We start from the raw sequence: 22156 nt of genomic DNA, 5'->3' as shown, positions 1-22156 counted from the left end.
CTGGAAGTGGGTTAAAGCTGAACATCTTTCTTGTGATCCAAGGCACCAAACACAGCAGAAGTATAATGATCCACTGAGCTTTGGTTTAATCATACAATCGATGACCAGGAAGAAGTGCATTCAAGGAAGAACTGATAGATTCTGTGACTATGGGATCTTCAGGGACCTAAGAAAGCACTGATTTGTTTAGTGAATTGGGAAGACAAGAATAGTCAGGGACCCAGTGGTTGGTAATGTTCAGTTAATTTTCTTGAACACTTGTGGGTATGAAAGATGCCCTCCGGGGTATAATGGTTTTTGTTTTCCCCTTAGTCTGCTTACCCTGAAAAATCATATGCAAATGCACTTAACGTGCACAGTTTCGACCTTGATAGATTGAAATGTATTGAACAGTTCTTTCCTATCTCCAAAGATAGTTCTCCTCCAGAGTAGAGTCAGTGATTAAATAGTTCTTAATTTGTTGAGATTGCTGTTCTAGTTGAAAAGCTAAGAAACAAGTTGTTTGTAAATTATTTGATGAACCGAGTCAGTGGATTAAAAGGCAGTTCAGTGTATACTGTGGTCATAAGTTTATGAGACTATACATTTTTTATGATAAATATATAGCTGGCCATAATATTACCTTTTTAACCTTATGTAGGTCTTCTCTTAAAATTAGAAGCATTCGATGCTTATTGTCCCTTTTTTAGATTTTAATTATTTTCATCGATATTGGATGTTTATTGTGGCACACTTACTATTACTCACAAAGGAATACATTATCTATGTGTCATGAGCTTTTTGTAATCTTCTGTTATCTCACAAGCTTTGTCCTAATATTTTTCAAACTGCCATGGTAGATCTTGGGTCCTGAAAATGTTTTTCTTGGCTGTAAGATGTGTCACACACTCGCTTACTTTGTGCCCCGTGATCAATAGCAGCAGCAGTGCAGTGAATTGAGTCTCCTTCCCCAGCTCCTGTTTCTCTCAAACAACATACAGTGGGGTGTGTGTGTGTGTGTGTGTGTGTGTGTGTGTGTATGCATGCGCACAGGCGCATGCCTGTGTGCAAGTATTAATTTCTCGCCTTGTACACCATCATTCAAAATCTAGGTGACATGTTCCAATAGCTGATAAGCATTTCATAGCGTGGCAGGTCAGGCAGGCTGTGTAATCCCTCTGATAATGCCCTCTTTTATAAATACACGAGAGGAGTTACAATGGAGTCCTGCTGAGGAAGTAAATCAATAGGTGGCAGGTTGTTTGACCCTTGGAGCCCGAAAGAGAACTTGTTAAATTGTTAGACAGGTTATTGACTGCCCTTTAGAGAGCCCAGGGTTTGGATCCTGTAACTCCTTTCAGCTGGGGCTTGTGTTTCATGTATGCGGCCTACATTATCATAATCCATTTTTCGCTTTTATGTTATCTATCTGCGGCTCTCGTAAGCCTCCTTTCTGAAGGGCATCCCCCACTTACTGGCTCTCATTCATCGTCTTTTTTTTTTTAATCATAAAATTGATGTTTGGCAACCAGCGGCATTCTCCGTGTGTTGTTTATGGAGGGGCTGCGGGGAAGAAGATTAGTGGGAGAATTAGGAACGCAGTGATGAGTGTGGAAGGCAATTCAGGGACAGGCATCGTGTCAGCCCTCCAGCGAGCCCCGCCGGAGCAGCGCGTTAAACCTGCAGGTCCCGGAAAGAGGTCATGATCAGAATTACAATGTCTCAGCCGATGCTGCGCTGGCTAATGTCTGCTCGGGGATTTGGATTTTAGCGCTTCTACTACATGCAACACGCTGTATTGACCCAACATGTAAAACTATCGTTTTAAAACACCTCTACCTGTTAAACGGTGATTCGCCTCTCAGTTCTCAAACTGGAACAGCTGTGACATGTGTGGAAATGCATAGTTGTTAACATATTCATCATATGAGCCTATACACATTTTTTATAGTTTTATTTATTTTTGTTAGTACCTGTTTGCAGCACATGATGTTCCCATCGCGTGTGTGGGACTGGTCCGTGTACATAGCCCATCTTCCCTTTTTCCATCCTCTTCTTTTCCCTCTCTCCCGTCTCCCTCCTTCCCTTGATCCCTTTCTCATTTGAGAAACATCTGTCTCTCTGCTTCCTATTTTTCCTGTCTTTTATTTTGCTCTTTATTTATAATTTGGGTTTCTCATATAAGAGAAATCAAGCTTAGAAATTTCCGTAAGCCTAGCTGTTCCCCTTCTAGGTATCTCCCTGGAGTTAAAGACATCATATTACAGTGGTCCATACGTTCCCATATGTTAGTCGGCACAGTTCATAATAGCTAAATCTTCAAAGCAGCCTATATGTTCGTGGTAGATGAATGAATAAGAAAACGTGATTATACACAATGGAATACTACTCTGCCATAAAAGGATAAATTTGAGCCATTTGTAGCAAAATGGGTGTAATTTGTTACAAAATAATGTTAAGTGAAATTAACCAGACACACAAGCTTAAAGCATTTAATGTAAGCATTTTTCCAGTTTCACACACCTGAAGAGATAACCCAAGTAGGATTGCTGTTCAAAGTTATTAATGACATTTCCCAGGAACTTTTTATGTAAGGGAAAAAACTTCCAGGTTTTCTCAGAGAATATGCCTTTTTTCCTTATGTTTCTTATACTAACAAAACCTTTCAGGTACAGAGAATGTGAGTAGCAAAACATCCTTTTAAGGAATGAAATACAAAGCAGATAGCAATACAAATGTGTACATGCTTTGCATGAAGCATGAATAAAAGAACAAATGAAGAAAGCTGGGCACTTGGTTTTTGGGGGTCAGGTCTTCTGCCAACTTTTGGTGCCAGGTGGAAAAGAAAGAAGAAGGTGGGGTGCTCAGAGGCAGTAAGGTCAAAATGGCTTTTCATTCCCACAGCAGGAGCTCAGTGCTGGCTCCTGTTAAGATTTCCTGGGCATTGGAGGCATCGCCCTTAAACAAATTTGTTAAGATTTGCATTTTTGGGGAGTGCACAGTGTTGCGTAGTTGCGAATTCACAGTTCATGTTTCCTTGGGAAGCTGCTCCGGGTCCCCTCCCTGGGCCTCCCTTCCTTCCCTTTGTGAGTGGCTGTGGACCCAGCCCAGCATCCAGGGCTCTGCGCAGCCCGCTCATCTGTGTGGAGAGGACTGTCCTGCTTTTCGCTTGTCCACATTCATCCCACGTAGGCACACTGGTGTCATGCTTTTTGCTCCTGGGGGAGCCTGCCAGGCAGGCCGACTGTCACCAGGGCCCGCCAGTGGGTCCCTCTGATGGCTGCTGGCCAGGTTGCTGTCATCAGTCAGATGCCTTTAGTGAGGGATGGAAGCCGTGACACTCTGGGTTACGTGGTTCGGAGACCGCTTCTGCATGGAGCCTGACTGCTGTCATTGTCACAGGTTCTGTGGTTCACACACTGGGTGTATTTACTCATTTTGTGTCTGCTTGATTTAGGTAGTAATGACGGGCACAGGTGTCAGAATCTCCTCCTGTTGGTGGATTCACCACTTTGCCTGCCGTCAATTTGGCTTCTGTCCTGCCATATATATACACAAATTCTTAAAAAAAATTGAGACCAATACTGTATTAGGTCTGTTTACAGTTAGAATAAATCTTTCATTGATGAATTGAACCTGTATCACTGTGTATCACCTTTATTCTTAATAATACCTGTAAGTATTTTATTGCAGGCACATGCCTGGAATCCCAGTTACTTGGGAGGCTGAGGCAGGGGCAGTCGGGACACATAGACAATCTGGACAACTTAGTGAGACCCTGTCTCAAAATAAGATAATAAAAAAGGGTAGGCATGTGGCTCAGCGCTCCTCTCAGCCCTCAGTACTTGAAAACCAGTATTTTGTCTCATATTAGTGCAGCTGTTTTATAGTAGAATTAAAAAACAAGATGAGTCTTTTATCTGCCGGGTACTTCCCATTTATGTATTGATGATTATTGACTTGTTTTCCCAAACTGCTCAATTTCTGTGGGTCCTAATTGTTCTATCCTGCATTTTCTTTCTCTTCTCTCATTTTTATTATTTTGAGTTACATTTTTCTTCTTTTATACAGTTTATTTTTTCCCTTTCATAAGATTGAATTTATGTAGGCTATTTTCCTTCTTTATGGTTATCCTTAAAATTTTATTACATGTACTTAAGTAAAACCTGAAATTTAATAATGTTCTAACCTTTCTGAAGGACCTTAGAATGATTTTCATACTGCTTCTTCATCTTGTTCAGTATTTTAGTTTTGTCTTTAAAAGAGAAAGATATTCTCGTAGTGTTATCCTGTGCATTGTGCACGCATGTGTATGTATATGTGCGCACACTCGTCCATATTCACACGTTATTTGCTTACTATTCCCTTTTGGCATTTTAGCTTGTCCTTCTGGAATTATTTTCTGTCTTCCTGAAATGCATCTTTTGTAAGTAGCTTTACAAGAGATCTGCTAATAGTGATCTTTCTCAGGCTCTGTTTATTTAAAAATGTTTTATCTTTTTAGCCAGGTATGGCAGCATATGCTTGACATTCCAGCTACTTGGGAAGCTGAGGCAGGGGGATTTCAAGTTCAAGACCAATTTGGGCAAAAAAATCAATTTCCTGTCTCAAATTTTAAAAAAGATGATATTGCCCAGGGATAGTTCCCAACTCAGTGCCACAAAAAATGTAAAAAGTTTTTATTCTTTAATTCTTAAAGATAATTTTGAATAAAACAATTATCAGTACTGTAAAATGGGCTTGTTCAGATTTGGGAAATGTATTGAAAGTTGCATTTAAGTCTTCTGTGATTACTTTACATTCAAGATAATTGTGATCCTGGCCCTTGGATAAAGTCATCTCTTAGCTAAACCAGAGTGTGAAAGATGGGCCCCAACAGTTGTTGGTCCTTCCTTGACTCAGACAGGCAGAGCTGTGAAGCCAGGGGCTAATGTGAGGTCAGAACTTTTGATTTTGCAATATTCTTAAAAATCATAAAAATGAATCTTTGTAGAAAGTAATATTCAGAAAAGGTTGAGACACTTTCTGTTTCAGGAGTAGATACGGGGTTAGGCACAGGGGCCTGGTTGGGGGCGGGGTGGCTGGAGTAACCCCAGCTTTGATGGTTCTTTGCATGGCCTTGCAAGCCTCAGCATGAACCAGGCCCATTCTCTGCTCTGGTTTATCATGTGGGAGGACACCAGACAGTCAGCAGAAGGAAAAGTACACAGGGCACGTTGGGGAGAAGGGCAGCCCAACCTTCCAGGACCCCACAAAGGGGAGGCATGTGCGTAGCTCCTCCAGGAATGAGTTGTGACAGCACACATCAGATATTGCCAGCTAGGGAAGCTGATTTGAGATTCAGTGGCCATATAAATTGCTTATGTGCAGTGAGCCACCCATTTGGGGTAATGGTGGTGCAAACTCCCTAAACCCAGCTTCTCAGATGCCAGCCAAAGACGAGCACTGCGAGCAGGCCTTCCCGACGATGGCAGTGTGCTAATGCTTTCCCGCACAATGCCCGTTGGGAGCTGCCAGTAGATTCTTTAGAAAGCCAAATTCTGCTCTCGGACGGTTGAGTTTGAATGTAGTTGTGACAGTGATCAGGTAAACAGGAAGCCAGAGAGCATAAGTGTTCGTGAGGCTGAGGGTGGAGACAGGAGGAGGAAGTGACCTGCAGGATGAACTGTTTGACTTTGCTGGGAGGTAAGAGGGAAAACAATTTAGAGATTTGTGAGAAAGTGATGGCCATCTTAAAATTAGTGGCCTCCTGAAATTCAAGAGTTATGTAAATGTTTTTTTAACATCAGCACAGTTGACATCTTGGACGGGATGAGTCTTTGTTGAAGTGGTGCTGTCCAGGATCCCATTTAAACCACAGGACTTGCAGGAGGTAGTTCTTCCTCAGATTTCTAAGTCTAAATGCATTACTCACATCTCACATTCTCAAGCTCTTTTCACGTGATTCTAGCAGCAACCTTCTGAGACCGCCAGGAATACTTTATGAAGTGATGAGATACAGAAGGTAGGCCACTTTGCAGTGGAACAAAGAACTAATAGCAGTTATAGCACTATTATTAATGGAAGACATTTGGTTAAGTGCTTGTTCTGAGACTGATACCATCTGATGTGATTTACATGTGTTAATTTTGCCACAAGCCTAAGTACTATCATTGTGTTTATTTTATAGCTGAGGAAATTGAGGTAGAGAGGTTAAGGAATTTATTCTTAGACACACAGCTGGTAGGTGGAAGAGGCTGGCTTCAACGAGGCAGCTTGGCTGCATGCTCTCTTAAGCCCTGAGCTCTAGATTAGAGGCGAGTGTTTCTGGATTCTCATTCTTCCCACCAGTTCTTTCTCATTATCATCTCCTTGGAGGCTGTTGTTCACTTTCCACATCCTGAGCAGCTCCGGTCTAGTGGTTTGCATATAACTTTTCCTCCACTTAATCTACAGGAGTTTGTGGCTAGCTTTTGGAGAATATTGAGACTCCATTTTGGAACAGAGACGGAGAGAGAGAAAAAGGGGGAGGAAGAGGGAGAGGGGGAGGAGGCAAAGAATATGCAAGTGAGAGGGTGAAAGAACAGAAAAGAAAATAATTAGGCCTAGTATAGTGATGCGTGCTTGTACTTCCAGCACTTAGGAGACTGAGGCAGGAGGGTCACCGCAAGTTCACGGCCATAGTGAGATCACATCTCAAAAAATGTTTCTGAAGGAATTTTTCTGGGTCCTAACTTTACTGTTTCAGATGTATCCTTCTGATGCCTTGATTCTTCTTTTTATTTTTAATGTGACATTTCATGGAAATCAGAATTTTCTGTAACTGTTGACCCAGTCTTGATAAATATACTCATTCAATTCCTGTGTGCTTCAACTACAAGACTTCTGTTGATGATCCTTCAACATTCATGAGAGGTGCAGCTCGGGGGTAGAACATTTACCTGGCGTGTGTGAGGCCCTGGGTTCGGTCTCAGCACTGCAAAAACAAACCATTTCTCACCATTCCCCAGGTCTCTCAATCAGTTCTACTGTATGTCAAAAATTGACAGTTAGGTTTTGTTTTCCATGAAATTTATGAATATGTAAATTCTCCCACTCCTTTTTTTTTATTTGTTTCTTGGTTCTTTTTGAAAATCTATGTCTCCTGCTTCCATAGCTTCTGTCCCATCTTCTGACTCCTAATGGGACAGAGGAAAATAGTGTCATTCTTTTGCTAAACTTGGTGAACAACTCTTATTTCTTTAAGATTTCTGTCCAGGCATCTATCTACCCATCTATCCACCCATCCACCCATCCACCCATCCATCCCTCTGTCTCGGCATTTAACCCAGGGCCTTCACCGTGAGCTCCACCTGCTTTTTTATTTTGAGACAGCATTTTACAGAGTCTCTTCAGTTATAGGCTGGCTCAAACTTGTCATTCTCCTGCCTCAGCCTCTCAGTCTCCTGGGAATTAAGGTGTGTACTATAAGCCTGGCTTCAAGGCATATGTTTGAGGGAGACCCTTCCTTACCATTTCAACATTGGGTATGGAAGGAACTAGAATTAGTCATATGGTCTCATCTATTAGTCTTTTTTTATTTAGAGAAAAAAAGCAAAACAGAAAAAAGAGTAGCAATAATATAGAATTTCAAAAAAAAAGATAGTAAGAAATGGCTAGTCAAAAAATAACAGTAAGAAATCACTAGTTGATATATTACATATTTTCTTAAAAGTAGTTGTTCAAGTTATAAAATCAAAGCATAAAAATGGACAATCGGTGACAGTACAAACTATTCTGTTTGATGAATTAACAAAAACTTAGTAGTATGACTATCTTGCACACTTAAACATACATACAGTTATATCCTTTTTGAAATACTTTGCCTCTCTATTCTTGGGGTCTCACAGGGGACCTCTTCTGTGTCTGATTTTTGTTTCTTCTTTTGCAGTAGGGGTGAGAAGGTAGGCGGGAGGGAATTGAGTTGCCGACTCCGAGGGGAATGTTGGATTAATTCAGATGGACCTTACTATTTGAATATGATGTTAAGAAATCCATTGTTTGACAAGATTTTCTATGTGTAGAGTTTGGCAGAATTAATTAGGTTTCTCCAAATATTGTAATAATTATTTTTTTAAATATGGTACATTCTGTGCTGCCATCTCTTACTTCTTCTGAGTTGTCTTTTTCCAATCATGAGGCTATTTCATGTTTTTGACAGTTAGGACATTTTTTAAAAATCTTATTCGCTTAAATTTTGCTAGCTCTGAATACAATTTGTATCTCTTAAGCCATAGGTTTTGATTTATTTTAGCACTTGTGATCCATATGAGTTTCTGAGATGAATTGCCTTTTTTCTCTCAGTATGTGTTATTTTAGTTATAATACTAAACTGAGTTTTCTCTCTCACATTAAAATTTTGGATAATTTTACCCAGCTATGTGGCTTTAGATAAAGTTATGTTACATATAAATCAATCCACTATTATAAAATGATTATTTTTTAGGATTGAAAAGGCTACTGAAAAAAGTGCAAGATATTGGCATCTTGTAGTAGTTGTAGACATAATCTTGTGACTGCACAGCCTGTGAGTAAGTTTGCTGCTTTGGTTATCAGGTGAACAAATCTCTTCGTAAAAACTGTAGAAGCTTCTCAATTTTTCTTTAAGTCTCTTTCCGAATAGGACTTGGTATGGGAGGCCAAGTTCAAGTCTGTGAAAGTGATATTTTATTAATATGTATGTATTTTATAAATTCAAATCCATATACTTTCTCCTCATAATGTGCAATGGTGAGCTAACTAGATTATTTTTCATGAATCTATTCTTTGTAAGTACAGGTGTAGATGGCAAGTTGAAGTTCCGTTAGTATCCAGGTAGAAGTCATTTTTTGCCCTATAGAAAAGAAATTCATGTAGAAAGCAATTGCAAGCTATACCCTCATCCTAACAGTTCACTTTTCAACCTCAGAATGCTCTTTAATTAAAATCCACTGATGAGGTTCAAGCCTTCATGATCCAATCACCTTTCCAAAGACCCACCTTAAAGATATGAGATGCTGAAGAAACATTTTCGATCTAAGCTGTATTAGTCTCTTAGGCTTTGGTTGATTGCTTTCCTCCTCCACTCTCTCTTACTCCATTTCTTTTGTCTGCAAATATTTATTCATTGTATTTCTTTTAATTGACACAGAATAATTACACATATTTATGGGACACAGCATGAATTTTCAATGCATGTACACAATATGAAATGATCAATTCAAGGCAATGACATATCCATAACCTGGGATATGTATCAGTTCTTTGTGTTGGAGGTATTTAAAATCCTATTAGTTGTCTTGAAATTTTTCAATTAATTGTTGTCATCTGTAGTTACCCTATTGTGCTATAGGACATTAGATGGTATTCTTTCTATAACTGCACCCTTGCAGCCTGTTGTCTGTTTTCTTTCTGTGTGCTGCTGTAAATATGTATTCAGGTCATACTACAAACTAGGCATTTGTAGAGGCTGGAGAAGTGGGCTAGAATGTGTCTCAGAAAGGAACAAGCTATCTTGGTTTTGCTGCCATAGAACTTTAATTGTACTGTGAAACAGGCATGTGCCAATCAGAAAAATACAAACGAGTATAATAAGCACAGGGCAAGAAAGGCCAGCCAGAAGTCATTCCTGATCCAAACTGTAGAGGCCAGGAAAACTTCCTGGAGAGGGTGACATCTGAGGCAAGACGTGAAAGGTAAACACAGTTGCTCAAGAGAGAGGATGGAAAGAGGGATGAGTGTTCCAGGCAAGGAGAACAACATTGCTGGGAGAGATGGTGAGGAGAGAGGTGTGAACTGCAGGGCTGAATTGGTCTCCTGGGGCCAGATATATTTGGCAGATATAGTTAATTGAATATGTGATACTTCAGGGTTATTCCCACGCAACTGACTTTGTCACCTGGGCACTAATAAATGCAAACGAATACAGGGGGAGGAATTTGTTTTAGGGCTGTTGTGATGAGCAGCTGAGTTTTACACTGAGTGAGTTTGTGATAGGTATGAGATATATGAGAAGAAATGCCACTGCATCTAAAACTCAGATTTGGAAGAAGTGAGCATCTAGAATCAAGTAGGGACTGTTTGGTGACATGGAAACTGAGGAGAAAGAAGACATTTCAGGATGGAGGATAAGTCAGGCAAGAGGAGGAATACAAGAAGTTTGTTTAGATATGTCCATGTGAAGTTGGTATGACCGGTGGGGGAGACTGCTGGACCAAGCTGGAAAACAGACCTGGGGAAAGTTGAAGAGGAGATTACCAAGGACCCTTAAAGGACAGCAGGGGGGTGCTGGGCTGAAATGGTGGGTGGGGCGTGGAGGAGTCGGTGTTGAAGTTGGGAGAGAGTGGGGGAAAACGGTGATAAAGGGTCATTGAATGGGATGGGATCTGGGATAATGGCAGACACGTGACCTTGGCCAAGGTGATTGGGCCCTCTTCCATTATGACAGAAGCAAAGGATAAAACCATGGGTGCTAAAGTGTTGTTTTATAGCACAATGTTTTAATTGCATTCTTTTAAACAATTTCTCCACAGACACTACCCAAAGCAGTCTTTCACCACGGTGGCGGATACACCGGAAAATCTTCGCTTGAAGCAGCAGAGTGAATTGCAGAGTCAGGTAATTTCGAGAAAGCCCATTTTGACACGTTGATGTTAATAAAACTTATTCACAAGGCGACTCTTTTGGGACCTTCGTTGTTGTATTATTCATGCCAGTCACCAGCCAGCATGGAGATTGACAGCAGGCCTGTTTGGGAATTCTGGGTGGTTGTATCGAACATCTGTATCGTTCCTGGTCTTGCATCCTCTCGATATTCTCAGTTCTCTTATTCACATGGGTCTAAGGCAAGTAAACGAGTTCTGGTCAGAGTCAATGTTTCCCAACAATATTGATTTATTTGGTCCTAAATATTTAAAAACATTTTATAAATAGCTTTTCCACACCACATATGTAGGGGAAACACAAGGTGTTAACTTGACCCAGTTGCACTGCATGTGGCGCTAACACCCTGTCTGTGGCTCTCACACCAGCTACTCGCTTTGTTTTCATCCTGTCACTTTATTCATATTTTTCTCATATGTCACGTTGACAGCATGAACAAAGATGAGAACACCACAGTTGGCGCCCAGTCAGCCGCTGTGGGTGCCAACTTGCTTTCAATATGGCGAAGCACATCGGCTATGACTAGGGTTTTGGATGGCAGGGTTTTCCACAGGGGCACCTAATCTCTTTCAGAAACACAGGGCACTGTCTTCCAAAGACGTTCCCTTGCCTGATGTGGTTTTGGAAGAGATGAACAACTACAGTGTGGTTCTTCAGCCAATGGTGTGGTAAAGCCACTGCAGGAAGGAGGGAAGGTTGGATTGTAGGCACCCTTGGGCTGTTCACTAGTTGTGGCTTTGGGCCAGCTGCCCTGGTTCTTTGTGCTTCTGTAAAGTGATATACTCTCTGCCTTGAATGGCTGCAAGTTATCAAATGAAGAAGTAGGGTATGAAAGCATTTCAAAAAGTTAAAAGATACATTCCATGACTGGGAAGGCTGCTCCTTCTGCTGCTTCTGGTTCCTAAGAATTCCCAGTATGAAAAAAGAAAAAGTAGAATTTGTGAAGGAAAGCAAAGTCTAAATTACAGTCTTCCAAGGTGTCAATGTGGAGTCCTTCTTCCTGAGAGCTGACTGTTCTCAGTCCCTCAGGTGGAAGTGATTCCTTCATAGTTTCATCACGGGGAGCATTGGGATTTCTTCCTTCCGTTGCCATGGGACTTCAGTCATTTCTCAGTCCACTTAATTTCAGGAAATAGAACTCAAGGTAGAATTTACTATTTATGAATACCACGAAGATCTGATTGCAAGCTAATGTTTGGTTTGTAAAAAATGCTAGTTTTTGTGTGCTAAGCCACTGGTTCCAAAAATTGGGTGCTGACAAAAGAGAGCTATCACTCTGTAGGGACACCAGAACTCAGCTGCTGTCTTTGCAGATCCAATATGCTTTTCTTCTTGTCAGGTTAGCTATAAGCAAATAATTCTGGAGAAATACTTCAAGCAGTCAAATGCTTTTCTCTATACTATTATGTGTATTGGTCCTATGTAAAAGATTTTGTAATTAGTGATCCTTCCATCACCCAGCTCACAGGCACATGAAGAAAAAGGACTAACACGCCCCTAGCATGACCATGTTTCACTGACAGGACTCCCAACAGGGAGGGATCTGTGTGGATTGGGCTGGATGGTGTTTCATGCTAGAAGTGGGATGGGAGCAGAGCCTTGAAAGTGGGGAAGGAATCTCATATCAACTCTGACTCCTTCCCTCTCTGTACTCTGGTCAGTTTGGGCTCAGTGACAGGTGTGAGGTATCATCTACCCAGCAAGCACAAGTAAGGATATATTGGTTTCCTGCTATATGCGTAGGTTTGAAAATTCAAAGAAGAAAGGAGGTCATGGGGCTGGGGATTTAGCTCAGCGGCATAAGTGCCTGCCTTGCAAGCAGGCAGTTGTGAGTTCGATCCCTGGTACCGATAAAAAGGAAAAAGACAAAAAAAAAAAAAAAAAAAAAAAGAAAGGAGGTCATTGCTTTATGAAGAGCTGATTTCATTCTCCCCCATGTAGTACACTTCAGAAAGGTTGCAAATCCAGATAGTTCTAGACAGGTGGGACAAGGTGTGTATAAACATAACAGATATAGGATCACCAAGCAGTGCTCAGGTCTAAGATTTTATCAGATGTGATTTGGTGTAGCAAGAAGACATAGGGAAATTTAGTTGAGCTTAAGAAACATGAATTGTTTACCAACCATTTACAAGGGGTTGTTCTGGCCATTGGAGGTATAAAGACATCATCATAAACAACCTTGCTGTATTCCAGGCATAATTTTATATGTATCATTTCATTAAATCTCAACCCTAAAAGTATTTATTATTATTTATATTTAGATGGAGCATTCAATTTTTAAATGATTTGAATAACTTGTAAGTTTAGCTGGTAAAGAGATGAATTGGGAATTGACCCTGAGTCATGAGCTCCAGTGTCTGAGTGAGTATTCTAGTTTTTTGTTGTTGTTGTTGTTCAGAAAAAGCTTAGAAAAGAAGATCTATAAGTACATTATAAGGAATGGCACAGTATATGTAAAGTTAACATTTGCATAAAGGGGGAGGAGGAAGAAGTCACTAGTGTTATTTTTTTTTTCTAGGTGAGAAGTTACATTTCTTTAAGAGTATTTCTATTTTTGCAAAGACATGGAAAGATATTCTTCCTAGTTGTAATTCTCCATAATGGCATTTGGTCTAATTTTAGCTCATTAAATGATTTGATTCTGCAAGGACCATTCTCTTAGAGTTTGATATCTGCAATTCTGAACAGTTCACCAGTTTTGGTGGAAAATTAACTATTAATATTTTATACATTTGTTTTGGTAATTTGTGATGGTACATGAATCAGATAGATTGATTGTGCTGAGTCTTCCAGTTCTGAAATCTTTTAGCATTGCTTGCTTAAGACTGAATTTTTTCTTTTAGTTCATTAGCTTACCAAATGAGCAAAAAGTGAAGGAAAATTTTCAGTTTAATCTAGAAAATTATTTATAGTTATGTATTATCTCTTTCTCTATTTTTCTCTATCCTTCCTTTCTGTGCAAGTTATAAATGCTGCCAGCGCTTTTGTTGTTGTTGTTTTTTTGTTTATGGGCCTTTTTAAAAAAGGACCTATATTAGGTGACAGATTGTTCTAATAAAGTGCTATCAACTACTGGAGAATAAATAAACACAGCAGAAGCCAACTTTTCAGAGCTGCTACGAAGCAATGGTTTGCAAGCAGTTATTCAGCTTGCAGTCAACTAGTGACCGTCCATTTGGGCAGTCACTGACCGTGGTGAATGTGAGGTGCCTGGAATTTGATCTTGAAGTGGGAAAGAGGGAGGGAAGATCCTTTTATCACCACCAGCTCCCTTTTTATCAGACATCACAGGGTGAACTGCTTCAAAGAAGTAACATCAGTGGTGCTTGTGAAGCTCAACTGGCTTGTGTAACCCATTCACCAAGGAGCAAAAGTGAAACTTAACTTCCAATGGAATTAATAACATTCTAGTTCACCTGTGAGGCATTAGACTTTTATTGTTTGCTTTGGAAACCAGCCTCTTATCATTTCTTTTGTGTAGGAAATTGAGCCCTGAATTCCAGGGTCCTGACTTTTAGAATCCAAACTCTTTATAGATTGGGGAATCCTTACCCTTTAAAAACTCAAGCCAGATGAAAAGCTCCTTAAGGAAGAGTCCCTTAGCTTATTATTGTAATACGTTGTTGTAGAAAACATTTCTTTTTCCAGATTGGCTCACTGTGTTTGGAAGAGAAAGGTCAGATGTTTTGACTACTTGGGTCATGAGTCTGCAGACTTCTTGAAGCTTTGGAAATGATTCTTTAAATATAATTTCAGCAGATTCCGCCCTTCTAGAATAAAGTGCAGCTGTATGACTGAGACGAGTAAGGGGCTAAGCCATGCCCTTTCCAGGTTTCCCCTTCTTCTCTTCGTCCTCCCACTCCCAGGGCCTCCAGAAAGTCCAGGCCTCTAGGCACAGTTTTACAAACTCCAACTCAGAAGGAAGATGGAATGTTAGCTTTTTACCCACTTAATTGTTTATATGATTGGCTTCTCTGTTTGCAATCATGCTGAAAATAACAGGGGTTGGGGGTTCACTCTCTTTAAATGGAGTGTGGGTAATTTATGAGTGCTGATAAGATGAAAGATTGAAGATGATTATGGGCAGGATACAAATCATCCCCGAATCTCGAGTCTTCAGTGTGCAGTCTGTGTTGATTCTTTTTTAATCTTCCAAGTTTCTTAAGAGGCATAAAGAACATGGTTCACATAGAATACGATAAATGATAGTAGGAAGACTAAGACAGTAACAATTTTTTTTTGTAGGGAACATAATAGTTAAATATCTTTGTAGGAAGAATAGAGATATATTTAATATAATCCTCTGGAAACACAAAACATGATGCTTGCCTTTTCTGTGCCTTGTCATTCTGTCTTGCGTGCAGTTTTTCTCTCAGATACCAGTCATCAGATTACCTAGTAAAAAGCTGAATACCTAAAACAAGACCCCTCTGGGGGGTCCATTTTATTTTAAAAAGCATCCACTAGGGTCTGGGGATGTAGCTCAGTGGTAGAAAACATGGCTTGCATGCCCAAGGTCTGCAAAAATATGACAAGACCTATACAATAGGCTGAGTGCATTTTGATTATGTTTTATTAAAGCAATTCTAGGGCCTGGGACCCCTGGCTCCTTTCTGGAGAAGGACTCCTTGTGGCCTATTAGGCTTCTCTGCTGCACCTGCCTAACTGTGCTCCCCACTGTGGCCTCCAACTCCTTGCTGTGACTAACTCTGTTCTTTGCTTTCCATTGGATCCTTTTATGGTCTCTTATCTTTGGACCACTTCAGACTTCTAAACAGGAAGACAGTCTCCAGATAGATTTTGTTGGTAGATCTTGTGTTACTTCTGCTGCTCTTAGACAAGAAGCCTTTCATACTTGCTTTTTAATTTTCTCTTTCCTTTGAACTTCATTTTGGCAGCTTTGCACGTTACATTTTTTCATTGTTCACCACTTGATCCTATGTTCCCATCCCGTGGGGACGCTTCCGGTTTCCCACCATGAGTGTGGGATTGTGTGTTTAGAAGTAAAAGTTCATAAGGAGAAGCTGCCGTGTGTTGCACATCAAGGTTTTGAGACAGCAAAAATGATGAGAAGTTGTGTTTCACATCAAGAAAAGGGCGACTGTGAATAAGAACTTCAAAGGGGAAATATTAATTCACTTGATGTGGCTCATTTATTTCAGGGAACAGAGTGTGCCGAGCAGATGTTAACTCTAACCTTGAGAGGTCTTTAAGCCCCCAATTTCCCATAAGTCAATCTTTCTATTTTACTTATGGATAAAATGACATAAGAGACACAAAAGTCAATAATGAGAGATAGCAAAATAACCAAGATGTTTTGACTTGGTGTCTCATGATGGTTTAGGCGCCTTTAATCATTGGTGTTGGTGTTCTACGCTTTACCCTCCTGAAATGATCTGTATCCTTTCCATTTGTTTCCTGAGTCCCGAAAAGTTGCTCCCTCAGTGTCCTCCCAGCCCACTCTACCTCCCTTTCCATTGTTCCTGCAGCCCAGGTGGAGGCTGGGGATGCCTTTACCTTATAGGAGCAGAGTGTGGTGGTATTTGATTCTATCAAGTGGGCCAGAATCAGATCATTGGCCCTTGGTTTAGGGAATTGAATATACACTTGGCCCTCCATACCTGTGGGCTCTGCACCTGCAAATCCAACCTACTGAGGATGGAAAATACTTGAGAAAAATCGCATCTGTACTCAACTTGCACTGGCTTTCTTCCCTTTGTCATTATTCCCTAACCAACAGCTATTCGTGAATTCCTGAATCTAAATTGAATTAGGTATTAGAAGTAACCTTGAGGCAATTTAAAGTATATGAGAGGAGATGCATAGTTTCTGTGCAAAAAACTATCTCAGTTTATATGTAGGACTTGTGGTGCATTTGCAGGCTTTGTTCTCTGTAGGAACAGGGGAGGTGGTTCTGGAACTTTGGGGGGCAGTTGTATAGCTTATCAATTCCATGAATCTGGGGTCATGGACCTAACATCCGCAAAGAGAAGAATGTTTTCAAAACATTAAGTCAGTGTATTGTTTGTCTTTGTCATCAGATGCCCACAGGGTGCCTAGTGACTGAGAGGACAAATGCCAAAGGAATTGGAAGAGGAAATGAGGGAATATGTGTACAAGTCCAACACTTCCTCTTCCCTCTCAAGTCCCTAGAGCCAGCCCTCCTCACACATATGTGGGCGCCATCTTGGAGAGGAGATAGGGAACAGGACAAATAATATAAATTATCAAATGGACTCACTATAACAGATGGAACTAAATTTAGCTCCTCCCACCTATTAGTGGGGACTTTTGTGGAAGAAAGGTAGAGTGAATGAAAGATAATCTGTATTTCCTTCTGTATCTGAAGAATCGTAAGTCTGTTGCTAACCTGTCATAGGCACTTGGACCTACGTGGTTCCATCAGTGGACCCAGCTTCTCTTTGTGCTCAGTCATGGAGGGTAACTTTGGGCTTTATTCTTCTTTTTCCAGGTAAAAAAGGATGGATTATACTAGATGACTGCTATAAATCCTTCCAGATTTAATGATCTCTTATTTCAGTGTAGAAAACATTCCGCATGGTGTCTCAAGTTAGCATTAAAAGAAATTGAAGAAAAGGGACCACTGTTCTTTTCTGCCAAAAGAGTAGTAGTCAGACCTACCACTGGGTCATTCCCCCAGCAGCTCACTCACGGGCTGGTCTCAGGTACTGCCTGAAATTCATGATTCAGAGATCATTTAGATCTCCGCTTCTCTCAGTTGTTGAATTCCATGACCCATGTTCAAGGCCACTGATGCATGGTCTATGACTTTTGTAAGGCTTCAGTAGATGTTTTTGAATTTTCTGTGTGATGGTAACCAGAATAACTGTACTTATTAATACATTTTTAGGAAATGTGTTATCTATTTTGTTTACCTTCTTTATGCTATTTAGACTTTTTCCTTAAATGATTTTGATTATGTGGTAGCTTCTGAACGTTAAAAGTTAGTCTCTACAGGCCTGAGTATGTATAAGTCAGTATTAGAGTGGTCCTGGCTCGGACCCCAGCAACATCAAAACAAGGTGATTTCTTCTCTTTTACACTACTACTCTTTATTCTTTAGCACCCACTTTTCCTTTCTAGAAGCAGTTTCTTTTGTTGAGTGGATTAATTGGACCCAAGTGGTTGTTCAGGAAAAAACCTGCGTAGCTCGGTCTAGCACCTCACACAGACAAGCCAATCAAGAGAAATTCCTTTCATTAAATTAGTAGTCATGAGAGGGGACCAGACATTTCTTAATACTCTTAACTAATTAAAAGATTAATTAACAAAGAGATCAGTTAATCAGAGGCTGAAGGATGACTCCTCTTTTCTCTGCTGGCTGAAGTTACAGAGACTGAAGATTGGAAGAATCATACTAGGAAGGTCGAGGAAAAAGCTCAAAGCAGAGATGTTGACACCTGATCTCTCCCACTTCTGCATGGTGGGCAGGTGAAACCTGGCTTCATCTGCCAGTAGCTTGGTCGCTCAGGGGATGGGGAGGAGTGTCTTATACTGGGAAGCCAGAAAATGCTTTCTGGGGGAGCTCCCAGGAAGAAGTCTTAATTTCCTACTAATATACTTTTGGAATAGAAAGTGCTGCTCCAAAATTGCTGCCTTGTGATAGCATCAGATGACAAAATCAGATTTTTAGGACAATACTGAATTCAGAAAGGCCTTGGGAGTAACTGTAAAGATAGGCAGCCACACACAGCAAGCCTAGCACATTGCATATTTCGACTCCCGTAGAGTATGTATGTGTGTGCAATTATGATTATTTTTTAAACCGAATTGTCTGGTTTAATTATTTCACTTTTTCTTAGAACTTTGTTTATAGCCTCCAGAAAGATGTTCCAACAACAACTTGATAGGGACCCCATAAAGCATGGAAACTGGCTCAGGAAATAATGTGGGGACAGACGAGCATGCTGGCTTCATTCTTTGAAACAGCCTCCACTTGGGAGAGTTGCTGTCTTGGATTTTGAAATAAGATCTCTGCTTGGGCTTTCCGAAGTATTGGCTGTACTTTGTCAAATGAGTTTTTCTTCAAAATGTTTGGAGAGAGCAGTTAAAGTTTCCCTCCCTCTCCCTTGTCCTGAAAGGTCAGGACAATGGCAAATCAAAAACGAAGATGACCCAGACTTGATCCTAACTAGCAGAGTGGTGCTGGCTGCTTTGAACTGGTGATGCTCTGAGTGTGCATGTACGTGGAGCTGTTTTTATTGAAAGGGAATTCGTGCTCTGTGACTGTCTTTTGAGGGAAATCTGAGAAGTCTTCTGGTAAAGTGAACTTCCTCGCACACCAAGGTGTCAAACGCCAAGTATCTAAATGTATTTTAGACACTACATAATGACTTGTATCAAATTCTAAGCTCAAAAAAGTGAATCAAAGGTGAACTTCTATTTTACTTTTGTTTAAATAAATAATCTTAGTAATGCAACATAGTTTTTAAAAGATATTTTTTCTTTTCTCTTTGTAATACTAGGATTGAGCCCAGGACCTTTGCACCGAGCTGCATACATCCACAGCCCATTTAATTAATTAATTAATTAATTAATTTTAACTTTGAGACAGGGTCTCAGTAACTTGCTAAATTGCCCAGGCTGGGCTTGAACTTGCAATCCTCTTGCCTCAGCCTGCCAGAGTGCTGGAATTACAGGCTTATTGCCACCATGCCTGGTTCTAATGCAGATTAAAAAATATTTATTTCTAGAATGGTTATAATGCTTATGTATATACTATGAAAATAAAAACAAATATAAACCTTAACCATGTTTCTGCTGTTAGGCAGAGAATGTATTTTTTACAGGATTTCTTTTGAATTGGCTAATTTGAGTCTCCAGCTATGTCATCCTGAATGTGCCCTTGTGCCATCTGATCTCACACGTTTGACAGAGGTCAGTTAGTATTGAATGGAAGAACTGGGTAATTTCCAAGGACCTGAAAGTTCACTGTAGAACATTTTATTCTCTATAGGAATTTTTCTTAAGGTCTTAAGTGTATGTGTATATGTGTGTTTATAAAATAAAATATACATCATATGTTATGTATCATGTATGTATGTATACAGTCATGTATATACCTGCTATCAGGAACATATACATTTACTCTATACACATGCATATAAATCTGATGTCTTGGATAGTTAGCTGTTCAGAATGCAGGTTCCTAAAAGACAGAGAAAACCTGGGCACCTTTTCTCTTTTGTTTTCCCTGGCTAAGTATTATTTAATTTACTGCTAGATTCTGCAAAGGTCACACCATTTCCGTGTAGGTTTCTGGTCAAGTGAATTCACTTTACATTTCTTGTACCTTTTTTTGTAAGAAATATGGATTGTGAAAAAGTATAACAGAAATAGGATTATTTCTGGAAGTGTGGCTATGAGATCTTTTTCAAAACATCACCTGTTCCAGAGGACAGATCACCAGTTGTATCACAGAACAGATAACAACATAATTATAATAGCTTTCCCAGTTTTAATGTATCTTACTTTGATAATTAATTTAATGTTTTTTAAAGGTCTGGTTTCATCTTTGCCTTTTGCTTTTGATTTTAAAGTAAAAGGCAGTGATGTAATTAATTTAACGGCTATTATTCAGTAACCATACCAAGCAGCATACAAGGTTACAGTATTCCATTGGGTGGTAAGGGTGATAATGGTGGTGAGGTATGAAATGAAGGAAGAATGGAAAGGAACTTCATAAAAGTCAGGCATCTTACCACAATAAAGCATCACGTACTTTCTAGAGAACTGGACAGATGCTTGTTTGATTCTTTCTTGGCGCTAATTACAAACAGAGAAAAATCATGACCCTCTGGATTTCAAACCATTATTAGCAAAGACATTGCACCAAGCACCCACCTGCATTTCCTGTAATTGATTTGGTGTAAAGCTGCTTCAAGTATTGATTGGCTTAATCTATGATACTGAATGCTTCCTTGCCAGGCACTCTGCTTCCAGCTGAGGGTGTGTGGAGAGAGGCCAGCCCCCAGACAGGGAGGGAGCGGGGCCTGAGGGTGAGCCTGAGCCCGACCCTTGCCCCTCAACTCAGATGTGTTTTTTGGGGCTCTTCAAGAGACAGCCTCCCAGACGCTGCGAATACTTCCTTTTCCTCTGAACTTCATCTGGCTTTCCCTGCTCATCCTCTTCTTTGAAAGGAAGCTGACAGCAACTCTCCTTCCCTTTACCTAGGAGGAATGCAAAGTTCTGAGACACTGTACACTGGAGAAGAAAGAATCCTGTACCTGATTTTGGAAAGAGCCCTCTCTTGTCTCTCCCAGTACCTGTACCTTTTCGTAATCTATTTTTAGAGCCTGCTCTTTCTTAAAATAATGTAGATTAAAAAATGATTTTGATGGCTTCATGGAAAAAGGAAGGCTACTCTAATAAAAGCCACTTTTTGGTTTTTGTTATCTTCAGCAGAATCAGATTATGTCATCAGCAATATCCTTCTCCTCTTTCATCTTTCAGGCTGTGGATGGATAGCTCCTCGCCCTTCTTGGGTCAGGGGCCCCTTTGGAAATTTGATGAAAGCCATAGAGTGTCTTGGAGAGGGATTCAAAGGCTAACTTAGAATATGTTATTCCAACTTTAAAAATATAACTTGCAGGATTTCAGGGGACGGGAAGAGAACACCAAGCTTGACAGGGAGTGGCCAAGCAGAGGAACTAGCTGAGTGCAGAGGTCTCATAGGGGCTGCAGGCATTGTGTGTTCCCTGCCTTCTAAGCATAATTTACTTTATCCCAGTTAATATATTAACTGGTTTAAAAATGTAAAATATACTGCCTTTTAAAGAAAAGCAGTCTAACAATACCTGTTAAAATTTTAACATACACATATATTCTTCAGTCTAGCACTTATAGCCCTGGGAATCTCTCCCAAGGAAACAAAATCATATAGAAGCCATTAACAATTTTTATTTTAAAGAGAATAAGACCAAGCAAAATAAAACAGAATAAAGCCAATCAAAATAAACCAGTATAAGTGACCCAAAACTTCAAAACAACAGGAAATCAACAGTGGTTACCATAATACTTCTTGTTGTCCTCAAAATAGCTGTGGATATCTTCAGACATAGTAAAAATCAAAACAGAACAGAATAGAACCAATAAAAACAAAACAGTGAATGCAATAAAGGACTTCAAAAGAAGACAATAGTAGATCTAAAATGGCTATCATAATATATCTTGTTATCTTTGAAATAGCTGCTCATGCCATTGGATATAACAAAATCAAATGAAACAAAACAAAGCAGAGTAAAACCCAACACAGCAAAACAGTGAAAATGACAGGACTTCAAAAGATGATAGGGAATTAACAATGGTTACCACCTTGGGAAGGAGATCTCCCTTAGATGCTATTGTTATCCCCTAAATGGATGATCAGACTACCTACCGGCTTTAGACCTGCAAAGCCAGTGAACAGTACCAGCATTAAATTGTATTTTTGCCTCAATACCCATCGTCGCAGCCTGTGTTTCTCCGGATCAGCCAGTCACTTATGGCAGTTGGA

General features: G+C 40.1%; 1 protein-coding gene across 2 annotated transcripts in view; it reads left to right on the top strand.

Moving 5' to 3' along the window:
- The window catches only part of Nebl (nebulette), a 381690-nt gene that overhangs the window by 141073 nt on the left and 218461 nt on the right, over window positions 1-22156 (top strand). For both annotated transcript variants that reach the window (XM_063237909.1, XM_063237908.1), the window contains exon 3: window positions 10509-10593. In XM_063237909.1, the coding sequence (XP_063093979.1) occupies window positions 10509-10593 (85 nt within the window). The remainder of the gene's footprint in view (window positions 1-10508; window positions 10594-22156) is intronic.

This window comes from Cavia porcellus, unplaced genomic scaffold (assembly GCF_034190915.1).
Source record: "Cavia porcellus strain 051 isolate PalLab524CR breed Dunkin Hartley unplaced genomic scaffold, mCavPor4.1 scaffold_27, whole genome shotgun sequence".
Lineage (NCBI taxonomy): Eukaryota > Metazoa > Chordata > Mammalia > Rodentia > Caviidae > Cavia > Cavia porcellus.
Note: the sequence above shows the minus strand (reverse complement) of the source record. Positions and strands in the feature narration are given on the sequence as shown.